Here is an 18,340-nt window from a genome sequence, read left to right as displayed (position 1 = left end):
GCACGGAGAGAAACTGAATGCCAGGCCATGGCCTTGCAACCAGAGCTCACATAGAGCAGCCCAGAGCACCTGAGCTCTCCTGCTGTGTGTTGCTGGAGCAATCTATCATGCGTAACGTGGGTCTGCTCAGATCACACCTTTGTTTTGATAAGCAGACGTTCCTCCTCCTCATCACCTCATGCACTCCCCACTGGGGAGAGAAGTGCCATGAAAACTGGAGGATTCTGGGCAGAGCTGTTTCATCATACCCCAGGTCTGCCTGACCACACCTTTGCTGTGGTTGGTGCTTGTCAGAGGAAAGACAGCGGGGAAAGTAAGTCCAAGCCAGGAAGCGGGTATCAAGCTGGGAAAAAAAGCAGAGCTATCATTTCACATGACTCATCTTCTCCAAAGAGAGGGGTATAGGCCATGTGGCCACAGCAGAGCACATGGGCAAGCCTTTCCCACCTTGCCTTCCAGCCCCAACTGCAGGGATGCTCCTGGGTTCCCATTCACAGCCTCTCTTCTCCGGACACGAGACCAACAGCTACATTCCCAAAGACCACCCCTGGCCGAATGAATTGTCAGAGCCAGCCTCCTTCTGCCGAAGTGCTGCGTGTGTGTGTGCAGACAAGCTCACAGCTTCCCTTTCACAGCAGGTCACAGACAGGCTTTCCTCTACAGGATGCTGCAAGGCAGATTTAAGCCCTGCTACCTACAAGCTCAGCTGAAAACTGTTACCGGAAAACACATAGCAGAAAATCAAGGAAAGTCACTTTTGAGAATAAGATCCCCCCTTTCATTTGCTTGATCTCAAGAGCATCAAATAGAGGAGGGCAGGTTAAGGAGAGAGGGAAAGAGCCAGTTTATTCCTCCATGAGGGCCTCTGGCTGGCTGAGCGCTTCTGAAATAGCACTCGCACTTTGTGATGCCTCAGGTCCCACCACCCTTCATACAAAGATCCTGTTCCACAAGTCAAGATATCACAGGTCTCACACCCATAAACACCAGGCAACGCTGGCTGATGCAGCTTGCAGACCTCTGGCAAAGACCAGGAATGATGTAAAGATTGTGCTTTCTTTCACGTCTTCTGAAAGTGAGAAGCAATGGGATTAATAGGGATGGTTCCAATGCCGCAAGAATCTTCCCTCTTCACAGGGAGCCAGACTCAGGGTACAGCAAAATGCAGCGGGCTATTCTATCATTATTTTATGCCAACAAGATATCTACATGAAGCCCAAACTCAAAAACTTTCTTCTTCCCTGCTCCCAACTGTACGACAGACACTATGGCAGGAACACTACAGGGAGGACTTGAGTGCCGGCACTGGTTCTGAGGGAGGTTTCTTCTGTAGCTACGCTCATACCCTGAGCTGCCATGTGTGACTGTGTTCAGCTGCAGAGACTGATCAACTTGCTGTGCTGCCTCCCTGCTGTAAAACAAAATACACCCAGCACACCCTTCCTGAGGGTGTGGATGAGCGGAGATCCATGCTGCTGTCATGCAGTACATGCTGGATAAAAGCACAGAATTGTCAGAAGGGACCTTAAAGATCTGCACTCTTTCTTCCTGTAAGTCTTCCTCCAATTACGCCAGCTAATTGCTATGTTCCCTAGAACTATGGTGCATTGATACATATTATTAGCAATACTATGGTTTGTCTCTCCAAAAATAACTGCTGGGGCTTCAAACATCCTGCTCAGCCAAGCCATGACAAGTCTCACGTCAGTCAAACCACACAGACATTTTGAATTTGTCTAGAACTTTTATTTCAAGGAGTAGAATTGTTTTGAGCATATTCACAAGAATAAATATAAAATTACTCTTCAGAGTAAGCAGATGAGATTTTATAAAAATATATCTCTATCCCACAGAACCACTTAGGTTGGGTTCTCATTAGGAAATATTATTTAATAAAAAAATAAAACACTGAAAATAAAATGCTTGACCTATACTGATTGGATCACCAAACAATTGAAATCTTTAAAAGGATATAAATATTGTAAATATTGTTAATAAAAATAACATTTAAATAGATAGGAAGCCACTGAGTCCATCCAGATGAACAGAACACTGTAGGAAGCCAACATTTCTTCTACAGGGCACCAACTTCCTTGTATTCGCTGGTGTTAGTTTGTCTCTTCTTGCTCCGGTACCTGGAAGTAGAGAAGAGAAGCGTGAGTTCTGGAAAGCCAGTTGTTCCAAACGGCTTTTTGGGGAGCAAAGGGAGGAAGGGGGTGAAGGAAGAAAAAAAAAAAAATGCTGTATGACCTCCTCATGCTTGTTTTAAATCTCTAGCAGCTAGGCTCTGCGCTCATTTCCAGGTCTGAGATAACTTGCATGCAGAGTCTCTTTTCTCAGCTCTTCACTGAAGATTTCACATCTGCATTAAAGTCTTGCTGCTGGTACTAGGCTTGTCTTTGAGAAATCCTGCTGGATCCTTCCCTGCAATAGGGCTGAGCACCCTAACCAACTAGGCCACCTGTTTGAGACGATGCGCCATCGAGTCTTCAGGTAGGGAAGAGGAATTACAGTGGTTACCAGCTAGTTATGAGATCTGTGAAGCTGAGTTCTCCCTCTGGGGGTTATTCTACCTTCTCAGCTCTCTGACAGCTGCTTACTATTACTTCTCAGCCTGAAGAATGATTCCTGCTGCTTGTGGGTCTGTTAATGGAGAAGACTACTGTCCTCCATGGTAAAGCTGATAAGCTGATAAGGCAATGCTCATGATATCACAGTCAACCCAGTAAGATTTTTGCAGATAAGCAAATTAACTAGTATTAAGCTAGCTGCTCTCCAGTTCCTGATGACTGGGGAAATGGCATTACCAAGAAAAGGAACTAACAATTTTCCTATTCCCTGTCTGCAATCTCCTTCACCCTAACACACCCTCTAAGACAGATGCGAGCTAACCTATACAGTCCTCCATCAGGGTTAAAAGGCATCTGAGGGTGCCGTTGCCCAGCCTGCAATTTGGGTTATGCGATGCAGTCAGTATCCTTCCTTTTTTGAACACTTCACTGAGTGCAGGCTAGCAGGTCTGTATATCAAATGGTCTCCACGCAGTCAAGTGAGTGTAGGTAACCCAGTCTTCCTGGGGGTACTCAGCAGACATCTTACTACACATACAGCTGACTCGCCTTCCCAAGCCACGAAGAAAAACTTTCTTACCTTCTGCAGATGTAGTAGCTTGCAATAGAGACAGCGATGAGGAAAAGCAGAACTGCGATAACTGTCAGTGCCACATACTCCTTACTGAGGGGTTGTCTGACAAGTTCTGAATGCACACATCGGACACCAGAGAAGCCTACGTCACACCTAAGGATAAGAGAGGCAAAATTAGAGACATCACTGTGGGGTTACACTGTAGCAGTCCACAAAGCATGCTATACTGCTGGCCTGCTCTTTTCTCTGGGACAAGCAATTTGAACTGATCTAACTCAAGCCCGTGTGGTCCTAGAAACGGCTGCAAATTCTTCAAGTAAACAAGAACTACCCTTAAAAATGCCTAGACGGTCTTTATTTTGTAGGCTGAATCAAAGGAGAGACCTTGTTGCTTTGCCTGAGATCTGGATCTCACACTACTGTAAATACAGATGAACAGGGAAGCACATCACAACAAGTGCCCCAAGTTTAAGCTGGGTTGGTGACTAATTTCAGGTGTCTAAGACTCTCACCCGTGTTTCACTGGAGCCAGCACATGTGCTTAACACTTGCTTAAATACGGATGAGGTGTATTATAGATGTACTGCTCTCCTTCAAGTTTTTGTGAGCGTTTAAATGCTTTGCTGGATTGATGTTCCAGCTAAGTGTCAACAGCATCAAGATCAAGGGCCACGCACGGTTCATCTCAAAGCCCACCTCAGGGAGGTCTGCAGGACGCATGGCGCCCTGTCCGTACCTGCAATAGTGCTCATCCAAGTCCACTATGTACACGCACTGTCCGTGGAAGCAGTAGTCTTTCATTTCAGGCTTGCATCTAGTTATCCCAACTTGAGCCACACGTGGACTGTTCTCTGTCTGGACTGCAAGCAGATTTCATTAGCATCTCAGCAGTTTTATTTCCCCATTGTATTTCTCAAACAGTGTAAAAGCTTCACAAGTACGACTAACAGTCTCGCTACCAAGAGACCTCCAAGGCAGTAGGCATTAAAGCAGGCGAGCGTAGAGAACAGGGAGAGGATTTTCCCAGGCCAGAGTTATATTGATTTTCCCTTTGGGAGTTCCACAGAAGCTATTTCTGCTTTTACAGCAGAGTTCTCACCTGAGACAGAGCTCTTCTGCTGAGAAAGAAATATTAAAGGAAATGCAGGCTAAAAAATGGGTTTTGTTCAACAATGCTAAGCGCTTTGCAGGATGTTGGCAATGTTGCTCAACAGAAAAATGGTTTCCAAGAGCATCTCACTGAGGCCGCCAGGAAGATGGGAACCAAAGACTTGTTATTTACAATGAGAGCTGTGCAATATACTCACTTAGTGCTGTCGTGCAGTTTTCCATTTCACCAGGCCCACATAACGGGATCACTGTTGTGCCCAGGACTGATTGCAACAGGTAACCTGCAAGAGAATAAAAAGAGTCAAAACTAGGTGCTTTTCAAGTATAGTTAAGTATTTCAGCTGGTGTAGTCACTCAGTTAATACAAGAACAACAGAAGCTTTTTATCTTAGTAGAAAAAAAGAACAGTGTCGTAAGCTCAAAAAAATATAGGTCTGAGAGATATGCTGCCCATATTATATAAGGCAGCCCAAAGAAACAGCTCTGAAATACAAACTTCCAATGTAGAACAGAGATCAAACAGAAACTGGGTGTCTGTGACCACCTCTTACCCACACTGAGTGAAACTGGGCAGGAACAGACTTGGAGAGATCGCACGGGAGACGCAGAAATTAAGCAAACTCTGATTATGTTAGGTTTCCGACTAGTTTGGCATGGCACCTATGCAAGGGACACAGCCAGGGTTCCACAATTAGGCACGACAATCCAGCATTCCTTGCAGGAGGAGTTCTTTTGGTGATCAAAGTCAGATGTCCTTGAGCCACAACAGTCCACGGGCAGAGAATTTCCTAGGACTCAGCAAGTCAGTGCAGCTGCTGAGTCAGCACACCAGGTCAGTGCTGAGCCAGGCTCAGCACCCCACTGCTGGCTTCAGAGACCACATACTGCTTGAGGTAGGCTGAACACAAAAGCTGCTCTTTATCAGCAGCGAGCTTCCTCAGCCCTCTACTTGAAGTAACCACCCCGAAAGGCTGGACAGTTCCTACACTAACACTCACTGGAGTTTTTCAGTTAAACGCCCACTTGCAAAGACAGCTAGCACAGATACCAAACCCTCTTCATCCGGTCACTGGGCTGGAGAGGTTACCTATTGCTTTACAGATCCCGGGCCAGGGTTACCTATCTCAGCACAACCCCAGAAGTAAACAGGTACATTTCTGTCCTTCCTTTGACATCCACACTACAGAAACCCGCAGCTCAGCAGGTTTGATGCGGGTGCCAGACACAATAAGAGACTGCATCACGCAGGCTGAGGCGTTTGGCTGCCAGAGCAGCGGCTGCATTTCCTTGCCTTCCTTTCTCTCAGAAATTCAGCTTATAAAGCATTTTGATATCTTCTGGGCTGTACAGTGCTGCACAGGCACAACTTTCAGGTACTCTACTTGTTAAACAAATTTCCAAGCAGGATTTGAAGGCCAACACAAGTACTTGTAGCTTCACAGCTATCGCATGAGAAACAGCCAATGTTTGTCCCAGCTGGCCATAAAATCCACTTGGCTAACACTCCTGCTGTGGTCACAAACTAACCTGCTCGTGAACTGCTTAGTCATCAGCCCCATTCCACAGAAGTCTTTAATTTGTGTCTTTGGGCTGTTTGCCTCTATTAACTTGTCAGTTCATGCATGTCTAATGGAGGGAGTGTGCCTTCATAATTTCTTGATCACTCTAATTCAACTCCAGTTATTAGAAAGTTTCATTACATCTCAGAGTTAAATCTAGTAGTGATTTATGGACTTCCTGCAGCTCATCTATTTCTGGGTGATTAGTAGGCTTCCTTTAAGCTTTGTTACAGCTAGATACAAAACCAGCAGGAATACCCATCTTAGAGGGACAGGGGGTTTGTGTTTATATTTCTTTAGAAAACACGATTCCTTCTCCTTACCTCCCTCCCCCCCACATTCCTTGCAAAGCTAGTAAGCCAGCTTTCCACCAAGCTTTAGAAGAAAGGACAAAGATTAGGTCCACCAAAGTGAGAGCCACCGTAACAGACCAATGATGATCTCGACTTCATAGAATCATGGAAGGTTTTGGGTCAGAAGGTACCTTTTCAGATCAGTCCAACCCCCTGCCATGGGCAGGGACACCTTCCACTAGACCAGGTTGCTCCAAGCCCCATCCAGCCTGGCCTTGAACACTGTCAGGGAGTGGGCAGCCACAGCCTCTCTGGGCAACCGGTTCCAGTGCCTCACCACTCTTACAGTAAGGAATTTCTTCCTAAGATCTGATCTAAATCTCCCCTCTTTCAGATTGAGACCGTTACCCCTCATCCCATCACTACCCTCCCTGATGAAGAGTCCCCCCCCCACCTTTCCTGTAGCCCCCTTTCAGCACTGGAAGGCTGCTGTAAGGTCTCCCCGGAGCCTTCTCTTCTCCAGGCTGAACAACCCCAACTCTCTCAGCCTGTCCCCACAGGGGAGGTGCTCCAGCCCCCTGAGCATCTTTGCGGCCCTGCTCTGGACTCAGAAGACTAAGCTGGAGACATCTGCACCTGCTAGCAGGACCCAGCAGGACCTGCCTTTCCCTCCAATGGGGCAGGACCAGCATGTTTATTTTCAAGGTGGGATTTTTCTCTTTTTTTTTTTTTTTTTTTTTTTTTGCAACAGCACTGTGCTCACTACAGATTTCATAAGGAGAAGTTTAATACTTCTGTAAGGCCAATTTGAGTCACCATGACATAACGTTTGAATGTTTGAAGGATGAGGCCATCAGCTGAGAGATGGTGGCAGCTGAGTTACTGCTACAATGGCCGGCTTTGAGCTTCAGCCAGGGACCCGTGTCTCAAATGATGCTGGGAAAAGAAGTTTTACCAAGTCAGTCCTTCTTCCCAGGAACTAGAGGGACATTTCAGGAGTGCTCCATGGACTAAGCTGCTCCGTGCCAAGACACAGGACAGCTCCGTCCCACTACGTATACACCATCTCACTGCAAGAAGGGAGCCTGAAATCCAGAGACTAGTGAGAATTAGTGATGCGAGGCCCTGTCTTGTTCCCCACATACTGATGGTATCACCTCTGTGTGACGTGCTATGGCCAGATTTGGTCTGGGGGCCACACAACAGTAATGAACAGAAGTCAAGGCAAACTATGCTAAAGGTACCAGAGACATCTGCTTCTATTCTACTTAGTTAAGCAGATGGATTAAGCTAGCTGACAATCCCTTTTAGCCTATGTAGTGCTGTTTCAGCTGGCATACCTCCTTGATCCGAGCATAATCTGAGCAGTTGCTTTTTAATCTAAAGTTCCCAGTTTGAGAGTTACCAGAACCTGGCTTTTGCATCTGAGAAACTCAAACCTAGGCACATGGAAGAGATGGATCAGCTCTTCTCTTTGCTCCAGGAGGCAGCACTGCTTTGCAGCTAGAACAAAGGCAAAAACTCAGACACCTGTGAGAGACAAATTAAAAATAACCCCCTCCTCCAACACCAAACAAAGGCTTGCCCCATTCCAGCCACGCACAACAACTGATAGCCTCCTCCGCCTGACTGCAGGCCAGAAAGGCTGGAGCACAGGCATGAATATTTGCTGACACCCAGCAGTACCTTCTGCATTCGGGCAAAGTTCTTCCTGCTCCTCACTCTTACATTTTGCCCTTTCCCCCATGCACATATTTCTCCTCTGACGTCAATGGGAGGGCAATCCTGCAGGAGGATAAGGGATCCATGTACAGCAATGGCAAAGGAGAGCCTTTCCCAGAATAATTATCAGATGGTGTATACCAAACATAGAACCTGGGAGAGGTAGTTATATTTTTACTCCTTCGCTATTCACTAAGCAAATACTCTACAGGGCACGAGATAACAGTAATGAGTTGGTGGATATTCATGTGTGCCTCGCAGGAATGCGAGTGCTACACTTATTGCTACACCACTAGCACGCACACGCAATACCATCTGGTACTGCAGGTGTTCCTGTGAGGTTAACACTGATAGCAGTGGCCATTACTCGAGCAGGAATAATGCTGCTGTTTAGTCGTCCTTCCGTGACGGATGAAAGGAAAACGAGGGACAGAGACTGGCTGCCTTCGCTTCCTGCAGCCTTCATCAGAGATGACATGCAAGGGCTAATTATTAGTTCATCCACTGAAAGCCCGCTATAGTTTCCAGTTACAGGATGACTGCTACGGATGAAGGATGCACAAACAGGACACACATAACTGAGAACTCGTCTCTTCGCAAGATTTACACCCATTTTAAAGCGAACCTGTCAGGTTTCTGGGAGGTCAATCATCATTTGAGCTGGCTTTGCCCGTCACCGAGATCACTTGTCTCGTACCAGTTCATCTGAAGAAGACACCATGACGCTACTTCACATTTGGCATCTCTGTGGTCTCTCTGCCACCGCGGTAGCGCCTACACTTTCCAGGGGAGTTGCCCTTTCAAAGCAATGCCAAGTGCAGAGGTGTGCAGGTGACATGCACCTGGAGGATCTCAGCCCATTTTAACTCTAGAGACAGATCAAGGTGGATCCCCGTCACCTGATTTTGGACACTCAGAGCACCACTGACTGCCTAAGGCCTTCTTTGTGTCCTATTGGCTTTGTGAGCATTGCTATTACCACCATTTAACTCTAGTGCATCGCTTTCCTTCTCTCTGCTGCTAACCTCCCTGGCTAGCCGCAGAAGTTTGCGGGCCATCTCAGACAAAGCAACCCGCCTCAAGGCTACGTGGGAGGCCGCGTTTTAGGTGAGGATCACAGAAGTGTAGAGTTAGCCTGGAAAGGCTTGCAAACAGCTCACTCATATTCACAGTTTGGCTGTGTGGTCTCTTTGTGTGTGGCCTGTTGTCTAAATGGAGGCCCCTGATGTGATGCTACTGAGAGACAGGCTCAAATAAATGCCCTTTAGGGCAACTGGACCGAAGTGTCTATACATGTTTCTAGGACATTGCATCCAGGTTTCCCCCTCTTATGCTTTGTACCCATGACTCCAGAACTGCCGACTCAAAATCACGGATGCCCAGGACCAGGTCAGAGCAGCAATAAGGCAGCCCTGGAAACACCAGCCTGTTATGGGAAGACTATCGCTCTGAAAATTGCTACAGGCCCACAAGATCATCTTTGGCACTGTGCCAGGACTTACCCTTAAGCAGAGATAATGCAGATAATTACGTATTGTGTGCACCTAGTCATGTCAGCACTGCTTCCACCCCTGTGGAGGCCTACGCCCCTGTGCTTGGGCCACTCTGCTTTCCACTGCATGTGTGGGGGAGCAGGTCCCTACACCACAGAAGCCAAGTCTGCTTGCAGCCAGACACCTCGGCCATTGACATTTTCCACATCTCCAGACTGAACAGTCTTTATGTTCAGCTCACTTCTGATGGCCAGACAAATGTGATGCAGGAAAACACAAGGTCAGCAGCTCCTGAAACTGCCCAGTGAGTCTGGAGATCCACGCCCTGCCTTCCCCACTGAGTGGGCATTACAGGGACTGCAAGGAGACCAGTGCCAAGGCTCCTGCAGTAACGCATGGAAAAGGGAGGGCCTGGGCTTAGCTCCATCATCGCCACACCACTGCGTGGCTGGCACAGCATTGTGGCTCTTCGGGGGTGAGTGATGGCTCTCTCCCACCACTACCTTTCTGCTGCACAGTCACCAAGCCCATGATAGCCAGGATATGAAGCTGACAATGACTGCCACTTCAGTTTGGCTTCAGCCATTCAGCAGGGAACTTCCTGAAGTCTGGCATTAACACCAGCTACAGACAGTCTTCCCAGCTTCTGCCAGTGGCACTGAGTTCTGCTTACACTACTGACCTGGGAGGGAAAGGCAGTAAAGTGCTCCTGCCACTCGTTATGATGCCATGTAGCTATGACTAATCAACCCCCTACTATTAGATTTTGTGCCTGCCCCGGAAATAAATAAATCTGTATACAAATCCATGAAGACATACCAGTTCCTTCCAGTGCCAGTTTTGTGCAAAGCATGGTTGAGTCATGGTGTTTAGCCTGCTTTCCTGGCAAGTAAGATGCTGTGCAGCAGCTGATCCATAAGCTATTATGGAAATACCTGGCCAAGATGAAAAACACTGCCACGCTGCAGTGGGCTTAGCATATGGGGGAATATCTGCCCCAAAAGAGAAGTCTGAGGAACTTCCCCCATTGACTGCAACTCTGAGCCCAACATCATCAGCGTGAGAAGCTGCTTGGTCATTAAAGCAGCACACGAATGCCCCAGGTCTCAGTCCTGCCTCAAATGTTGGCTGCCCACACAGTTCGAGTCGCCTCACAGGGTTGACTCTTGGCAGTCACTGCCTGTCCCAGTGGAGGTGTGTGGCCAGGATCAGCACCCAGGTTCCAGGACTCCTGATGCTCTAAGGGTACATGCGTTCACTTCGGACTTTCAGGTAGCTTGTAATGTCATGCAATAGAGTGATACACTCCCAGTGAGGATGTGAAGTGTCAAGCAGAGGGAGGCCACAACCTGTTTTGTTACCATAAGGAAGTCTCTGCTGCCGTGGGGATTCACCTGCTGAGCTCACCCAGAGCACAGCCAGGGTGCAGGCAGCAGGTGCAGACTACAAACAAGACAGGTCAAGGTGAAAGAGAACAGATTGCATTGCTTTGAGAAGACTGTGCTGCAAGCAGAGTTGGTGACAAGGAAAATGAACTTCCACCTTCACTCAGTTGCAGGACACACCTGGGCATCGCACAAGCAACAGAAGTCCCACAACAGCATGCTACAGAGTAAGACCCGTGTGTTCCGCTCCCCAACTCATACAGCCACCCAGGTACACCCGTCCCTGCCCGTGACTTCACCCTGGAGAAGAAACACGCCGGTTTCACCTGAAGGCAAACTGAGCTTTATGTTTTGCCAGAGATTTCCCAGCAGCTAGAGAATGCCCCAGCCCCGCGACTAGGCGCCCGATCCCCTCTGGGCCCGGCCAGCCCCCGCCTCAGGGCGGTGGGCAAGAAGAGCCGCATGCCCGCCGGAGCGGGGCGCAGAGCTGGCGGCGGCCCCCGGCACTCACCCAGGAAGAGCAGCAGGCTGCGGACCCACAGACAGCCGGCGTCCATCGCCCTCGCGTCCTCGGGGAGCAGACGAGGAGGAAGGAAGGGAGGAAGAAGAGGCAGGCGGCTGCGGCGGAGCAGCGGGAGCGGTGTGGGTGCCGGCCGCGCCGCCCCGAACCTTTATGGGCCGGCGGGAGAGGCGGGGCGTCGCTCGCCGGTGATGAAACCCCGGCTCGGCTCGGGCAGGTGCCCGGCCCCGGCCGCCTCGCTTCCTGCCCCCCGCCCTCGGCGGGCCGTGCCGCCCCCGGCGGGCAGGGGCGGGCGCCCTCCCCGGCCCCCCTTGCGCCCGGGGGCGATGCCCCGACGGCAAGCAGGAGGGTGCACCCCGGCCCGCCTGCCCCAGCGCTTCGGCGCAACACGCCCCTGCCTGACCCCTCCGGGCCCATCCGACTGTACTTGTGTCAGCAAGCATCACTGCAAAGAGGGCGTGGGGGCCTAGAAGCACCTGGACCCCCTGGGCCACCTGGCCAAGGCGCTGATGGCCGGGACTTCGCGGGGCAATGGATGCCCTCGGCTGACTGCCCAGCCTCGGCACCGCTGCCTTCTGCTGGCCCCCCTGCATCGGTGCGGGGCTCGGCCGGTGCAGCGCCCTGGTGGGCGCTGCCATTGCACCACCACGAGTGCTGCCAGCCCGGGAACTATGGTTTGGAAAACACCTCAGGGCCAGCGGCCAGAAGCTTGCTGCCTTCCCTAATCTCCCATCTCTCAGCATTTCTGAAGTGACCCTCGGCACTGCTGGCAGGAGGCCTCGCTGCCAGGGGCAGAAATGGTCTGTTAAGTTACAGTGCGGGCCGCAGGAATGCCAGCACCTGACCCAGCATGCCGGCCGCCCACTGCGGTCTCAAGGTCAGAGGGTGCTTACACCGCGTTGCCCCTCCAGCCCTTGGCCTTGTCACAGCCCAGCAGCAGATTTTTCAGCTACTTAGACAGCAATCAACTAGTTACAGCACTCTGTCACTATGTTAGGCAAGGCCTCATTCACTGCTTACATCCCATCATTGGATAGCTGAGGGATGCCCCTTCCCCACCCCCCAAATCTCTCCTGTATGCCCTGAAATAAAAAGTGTGTTCTATCTAAACAATCTGCTTAGCCAGGGCGGTTATTTCTTTTCCTTTTAAAGCAAAAAACTTCTTCCTCTGCCTTACCGTCAAAAAAGGCAAGGTGATACCCAATTTATTGCAGAACTGATAAGCCTATCTCACAGTCTAAGGAATTTGTGTATTGATAGTGAGGTGCAGCTCAATAGTTGATGACTCAAGTATCCATAGTTTCTCTATTTTATAAGCTGTTATTGATACAAGAGAGTTAATCGTAGGAGATACCACTGAATACTACATTTCCATGTTCAGACTGCAATTGTAAGTAATAAACACATTAATTCAGGGAGCTGGAATAGATCTGATACTTACAAATCATAGTCCTCCTCATTTTGGGAGCAGTTTCTTAGGTCTACAGAAGCATGGAGATGCTGAAATAAAAAAAGGCAATGTGTTACTATAGAGTTGTATGTCAGCACCATTTATTAATTACCCAAATGCCATGAGAGTTGGCAAGATAAATGTAATAAAGATCAATGTGAAAGTAGCGTTTAGAAGTCCATCCTCCACAAGTGATTGAGATATGACAGAGCCAGAATCTTTTTCTAAGTCCCCTTCCCCCCTGCTCTAGCATCAGGGTCATGGCTTACTCCCATACCATCAGTATACCGCTTTAAGATTAGCAGATGGCAGCTTTTTTTGATGCCATATGACTGTTTTCATTGCTTCTTTAATTTGGGCTGATCCCCTTTATTAAGGATTTTATTGTCTGCTCCTTCAGGGATCATAATGAGTTAAGGAAGGAATTGTGATGATTAGTAAAGCATTTCTGTGTGTGGGCACACAGATGGCTTAAAAAGCAGCATCACTGTAGAACTTCCACTTTATAATTAATTTCACCCTTAAATTCCTGCATGATTTATCCTCTGAAAGAAAGCATTTAATTATAGTCTTGTACCGGTATCCAGATACCAAGTAACGCTGACACAATTGGAGCAATTCATTGGAATTTCCTCTTTCAGATTTGAATATATGGAAAACAAGTATCATACGCACATCTTTGTTTCATCTTTCTGTGATGTTCTTTGTCTCGTGGTATGTGATGCCGCATCTGGCATCCTCGCTTGTGGCTTTCGCCATCCTCTCCTCCACGTGGAGGCTGCCTCTTTGAGTAAGGTTGATACACACCTTCAGAGCTAATTTTCCAAGAGGCTATTCACACTGAGCCGTGCCTTCCTGCACCGATAGGTTCGCTGTAAGGTAGATTCATTGCATCCCACAGATCTGCGTACAGAGCGACATGTCTGTACAACAGAAATAAGAAGCAGCCCTGATTGGGCAACAGAGCATCACGGCTGCCTTTCAGCTATGGCCTCAATTTCAGCTGGGGTGAACTGGCATGCCCAAGTCAAGTCAATGGTGGATTTATGCCACTTGGCCTCAGGCTGGCGGGTAGCCCCCAGAATGCTTTGACACTTCAGGATACTGTTCTTTACAAAGCGTAACAGGTATATGAAGAAATACCTTAATTTGTGCAAAAGACTTACTTTCTTTTATTACTTTGCAATGGCTTAATAACCATCTTTAAAGAAAACTCTATTTACAAAGTACATAGGCTCAACCCAAGTCCATGTTGTGCTTAATCCTCTTTCCATGTCACAGACATTCGTCTGTCTTCTTTTCGGACAGAGCAACAGATTCATAGCAGTGATTATTCAAGGGTATGGACTAAGATTTGTCTATTAGTTTATCAATCAGTGACGACACAGAGGATTTTCTACAAACAATGTACACTTTTCAGCTTACGGAAGAAAAAAATACAGGTTAAATGTACATTTTTCTGTGCTTGAAAATACTTTTCCTCATGGTGATTTGCTGCAGAAGAATACATGTGTATGTAGCAATCAACTGCTACTTTATGTATGTGTTTTCATGTAACTGAAGCCATACCTGACAAGTGCCTATACTACTTACTTTAGCTGCTTTCTGTAGGACTTGTGTCCAGTTTTACACATTGCCCTTGTGGGGACGGATCTGCATTGTTTTTGTCTGTCGAGAATAAGACTTACTTGCAAAATCAACAATTTGTTAGAAAGCATTTTTGAAACTGGAAGAAAATAATTCCTAGTCTTGCACTGAAGCAGCCGGCACTGTTACACACGCACACAAAGTAACAAAAAGCAACATTTTCACAAATTCTTCGTAAAATCAGCCAGCATCTTTTAAGACAGCACAAGTGACTATGTCAGTGTGTGTAAGACAAATTTTTATATACAGCAAGCTTTCACTGTGCAGCATGAGGGATCCTAAACATATACTCTCAAAAGATCAGACTGCTAATTGGAGTTCAGCTCACTTGACAGCATTTTCATTTGAACTACAGAAGACTGATATTAAGTGTGAAAATCATAAATGGTAAAAAGCATGGGGCTCACATGTGAGCTCAAATTCCCTAAGAAGGGAATATATTTAACCGGGATACATAGATGAGAGAGTCCACAGGAAATGGAGTAAGGAAAACCCTTGAGCCAAACTTACTCCATATAAAGGTCAGTTTCAAGTCTGCCATGGATGTGAGGGATTCATTAGGTCAGATGTTCTTAAACAACAGGCTCTCCCATGAACTATGGGAGTTCACAACGCTGCCCCCAAGGCTGAAAGTGGCTGATGCTTTTTCCAGTAAATGCAGGGTGAGGTCAAAGCTACCGGACAACACAGATGTTCTGCTGTTTTTTAAAAAAAAAATATTTCCCCAAATTCACTGATTTCTTAGCCAACTTCTCAGGTCAGCATTAACTAGCAATTTAAAAAGGAGAGAAAAAAACTCAAACAGCTAATTCCCGTCTATCTCAACATGTCTCAGAAGATGGAGATAAGAAGGTGGACAGATCTGCCAGTTCATGCTGGATTGCTCCCTACAGGGCAGTTTTTAAAGCTTCGTTCTTCTGGCTTGTATGACATTTCCATTACTCTCCCCTGGGCAACTCCTGAACGGCTCAACACATCTCACTGGCAGGAAGAGCTTCATAATTCTCAGCTGGTGTTTTCCCTTTCCTAATTACAGCTCAGTGCTCCATGCTAAGTGATTTCTTAGCCTCCGAGGGGTTTGTAGCTTTTTTCATTTGTGGAGTCTTTTCACGGCTTCTGCCTTTACTTGCTGCTAAACAAACCTGTGCACACATTTTATCTGTACCCCTGTAAAGGCTGTTATCAAACCAAGCCCCTCCCATATCACTGCCCATATATCTAGTAATTGTTTTTCCTTGCTCCAAGTGATTCGTTAAGAATATAAGAAGGACCAAGGTGGAAGAAAAGTGGTTTTCTCCACAGCATGCAGCAGGTTGCAAGCAAGCTGGGAGAAGAACACCAGCCCCTTACCCATCGGTCCTGTGTGCTGTTCAGTCCATAGGCACCTCTTTCGAGTTTATGAAGTCATCTCTTCAACAGCATGTTTCATTCTCCAGGAAGATGAGAGTTAACCTGAGAGACAGAACACATGCAAACATGAAGACTGCCCCCTCTGATCGTTAACCATGCATACACACGGGTGCGCAGCATTTAGATCCCCGACTGCTGCCAATGTAACTGAAATAGCTATGTGAAAGCGTGCTCCTGGTGCTGGAGCACGTGGTCCATCTGCTCGATAGCTCTGCCCGGAGAGCTACATCCATCTCGGGACAGTGAAATGACAGCAAGAACCACCACTGTGGGGATTGGTGTGACTCAGCAGACACTCACCAGCTCCTGTCAGGCTTTCACTACAACAGTTGAGCTTGGCTATGGGCTCTCCACCACTACCTTCCATCCCTCTCCTGTCTCCTCTATCTGGACAGCTGGTGCTAGCGTGGAAATGACAAGAAGATGACACTCTGCATATAAGCACCACTGTCAGAGGGAAGGCAAGACCTGCCTCGGGCTGGAGCAGGGCCAGCCTCTAAGACCTGCGCTAAAGCTTAAACAATAGATGGTGCACCTTGGCAGTCAGCTGAGCGGTTAAGCAGGCCTCAGCCACAGAGGCTGCAACCCCTTTGGCAAGCGTATTTTGCCCCTTTCACTGATGCAGGGGGTGAGGGGATAAAAGCAGGGCAAGAGCAGAGCAAAGGCTGACTTGCACGCTATTTCCCAGCCCCAGAGTTCCTCGGCTTGGCCTGCTGAATAGGAAGAAGCAGCACTAAGCTGTGACTCGCCCTGTGCTCCAGGCCCTGCACTGCCACCGGGACTTCAGTCACCCGCAGACTTCACATTTTGGCTGCGACTTAGTGATGACTGTCACCTGCATGCCAGCCATGCGCAAGGGGAGCTGGGGCACCCTTGACACGAGGAATGTGTCATTAGGGATGATGGAGTAAACAGCAATTCACCTGAAACCAGCTTAGCCAGCACATGTTCCAGAAACCAAATCTAGCAAAGAGGCATGGGTCCACGGTGTTTTTGTTTGGCCTGGTAACTAGCACTAGGCATGGGAGCAGATACACTTAGTGGAATTCCCCCAGCCACTAGCATTATGGGACACTCCCATTACTGTTCTGATAATTAGTGTTAATCATTACTATTACTGAAGTGACCAAAAAAAAAAAGACTGTCAGGATCAGGCCTTTATTGTGCCGGCTGTTGTCATGCAGAGGTGATGAGACAGCCGGCCCCAGGGAACCTATAAAAACAGGTGCCCAATTCATCACTACAGTCCTATTTCAAACTAGGACGCTGTGGTCCGCAATGAAGCGCCCCTACGACTCGAGCAAAAATAAGCCATGGCACTCCAGCTGGCTCGCCTCAGCTCGGAGCCAGGCTGTTGATATCGCGCTCCCTGTCTGCTGAGATGCAGCTAGAAGGGAAAGAAACTGATCAGGAATCCTTTGGGGTCGCAACACTCAACAAGGGGTTCCCTTCCTGTGTTTTCCCTGTCTAGGCCTAACCGGCTATAAAAGTCCATATTCTTTGATCTCCAGCGAGTTTAGTACCACCAACTCCTGCGAGCCAACCATGAGTCACATGGTATGCGGAAACCTCTGGGGTTTGGTTTGGGAATGACCAAGGCTACGTGAAATCATCTTCTAGTCACCTTCTCTTCCCATCCACAGTCTGAACATGTCCTGCGGTACCCAAGCCTCCCTAGACACCAGTCCTAGGTCACACACTGAAGAAATGCATTAGCCAGTTTAGCCACAGACTGGGTACCAACAGGGAGCCCCTGGGAAAGACTGCAGGCCTCTGCGGGGCTGAGAAGGGCAGAGCTAGCTTCAGCACAGGTGGAAACTATCTGCCTGCAACATTCATTTTTTCCTCCCACACATGCAGGTCTGGCTGCTAGCAGGTCTGGGAAAGCAGACAGACCCCAGTTTTCTGGTCAGGGTTGGTTGTTCCCCAAGCCATCTTGGGACTGCAGGCTAGATTCCTCCCTGACTAAAAAGCAAAACAAAACATGTGTGTTTCCCTGCTCTCTCAGCAAGGAGTTGCGGGTTTGCCCAAGGGCCAAGGGGAGGTAAAGGCTCAGGCCTAACCCCCAGGCCACGTCCCCCTGGACTCATCCCTACCTCTCCACCCATGGGTAGGGAGGATGCTGGTCACCTGCTGGGTGCAAGGGAGATGGGATGAGGAGGGTAATCTGCAGCTGGATGTCCTGGGGGAGAGGTGCCTACAGCCGGTTGGCTGACTGTGACACTTCCATGGATAACTCCTCTGTGTGGTATGGAAACATCAACCCCTCATCCTCATTCTTGCAGCCTGATGTTATTTAAGAGATGCAGGAGATTTCCTTTATGACACTTAGAGCGCATGCGTGTAAATCAAGTGGGACAGGACAAAGGCCAGGGCTGGGTTTAATTAGAGTGGTGTCTGCTATTAAATTAAGAACAGCACGAAGCTAGGGCTGGCAGTTCTTGATCAATGCTCCTGCAGCTGGGATCTCTGTCCTTCAGAGATGGAAAAAAGGCCTACGGATAAGGGTCAATTAGACAAAGCTGCCGAACACAAGTTAGGTCTCTGAACCCAGGACTTTCAAAGGAAATAGGCATCCCTGGAAACTACTTTTTTTGTAAGACTCTG

General features: G+C 48.4%; 1 protein-coding gene across 2 annotated transcripts in view; it reads right to left on the bottom strand.

Moving 5' to 3' along the window:
• Nucleotides 1-2,074: 2,074 nt before the first annotated feature.
• The window catches only part of LOC104354133 (methylenetetrahydrofolate dehydrogenase (NADP+ dependent) 2 like), a 78,341-nt gene continuing 62,075 nt past the window's right edge, over nt 2,075-18,340 (bottom strand). Inside the window, exons 1-5 of one of the 2 annotated variants that reach the window (XM_086464164.1) lie at nt 11,218-11,263; nt 4,452-4,535; nt 3,881-4,004; nt 3,151-3,297; nt 2,075-2,135 (exon numbers count right to left, since the gene is read on the bottom strand). In XM_086464164.1, coding sequence (XP_086320290.1) covers nt 2,075-2,135; nt 3,151-3,297; nt 3,881-4,004; nt 4,452-4,535; nt 11,218-11,263 — 462 coding nt within the window. Of the gene's footprint in view, nt 2,136-3,150; nt 3,298-3,880; nt 4,005-4,451; nt 4,536-11,217; nt 11,264-18,340 lie in introns of those variants that run through there. The other variant, XM_086464162.1, reaches the window with a different exon arrangement.

The sequence above is a fragment of the Leptosomus discolor genome, chromosome 4, assembly GCF_034619465.1.
Source record: "Leptosomus discolor isolate bLepDis1 chromosome 4, bLepDis1.hap2, whole genome shotgun sequence".
Taxonomy (NCBI): Eukaryota; Metazoa; Chordata; class Aves; order Leptosomiformes; family Leptosomidae; genus Leptosomus; species Leptosomus discolor.
Note: the sequence above shows the minus strand (reverse complement) of the source record. Positions and strands in the feature narration are given on the sequence as shown.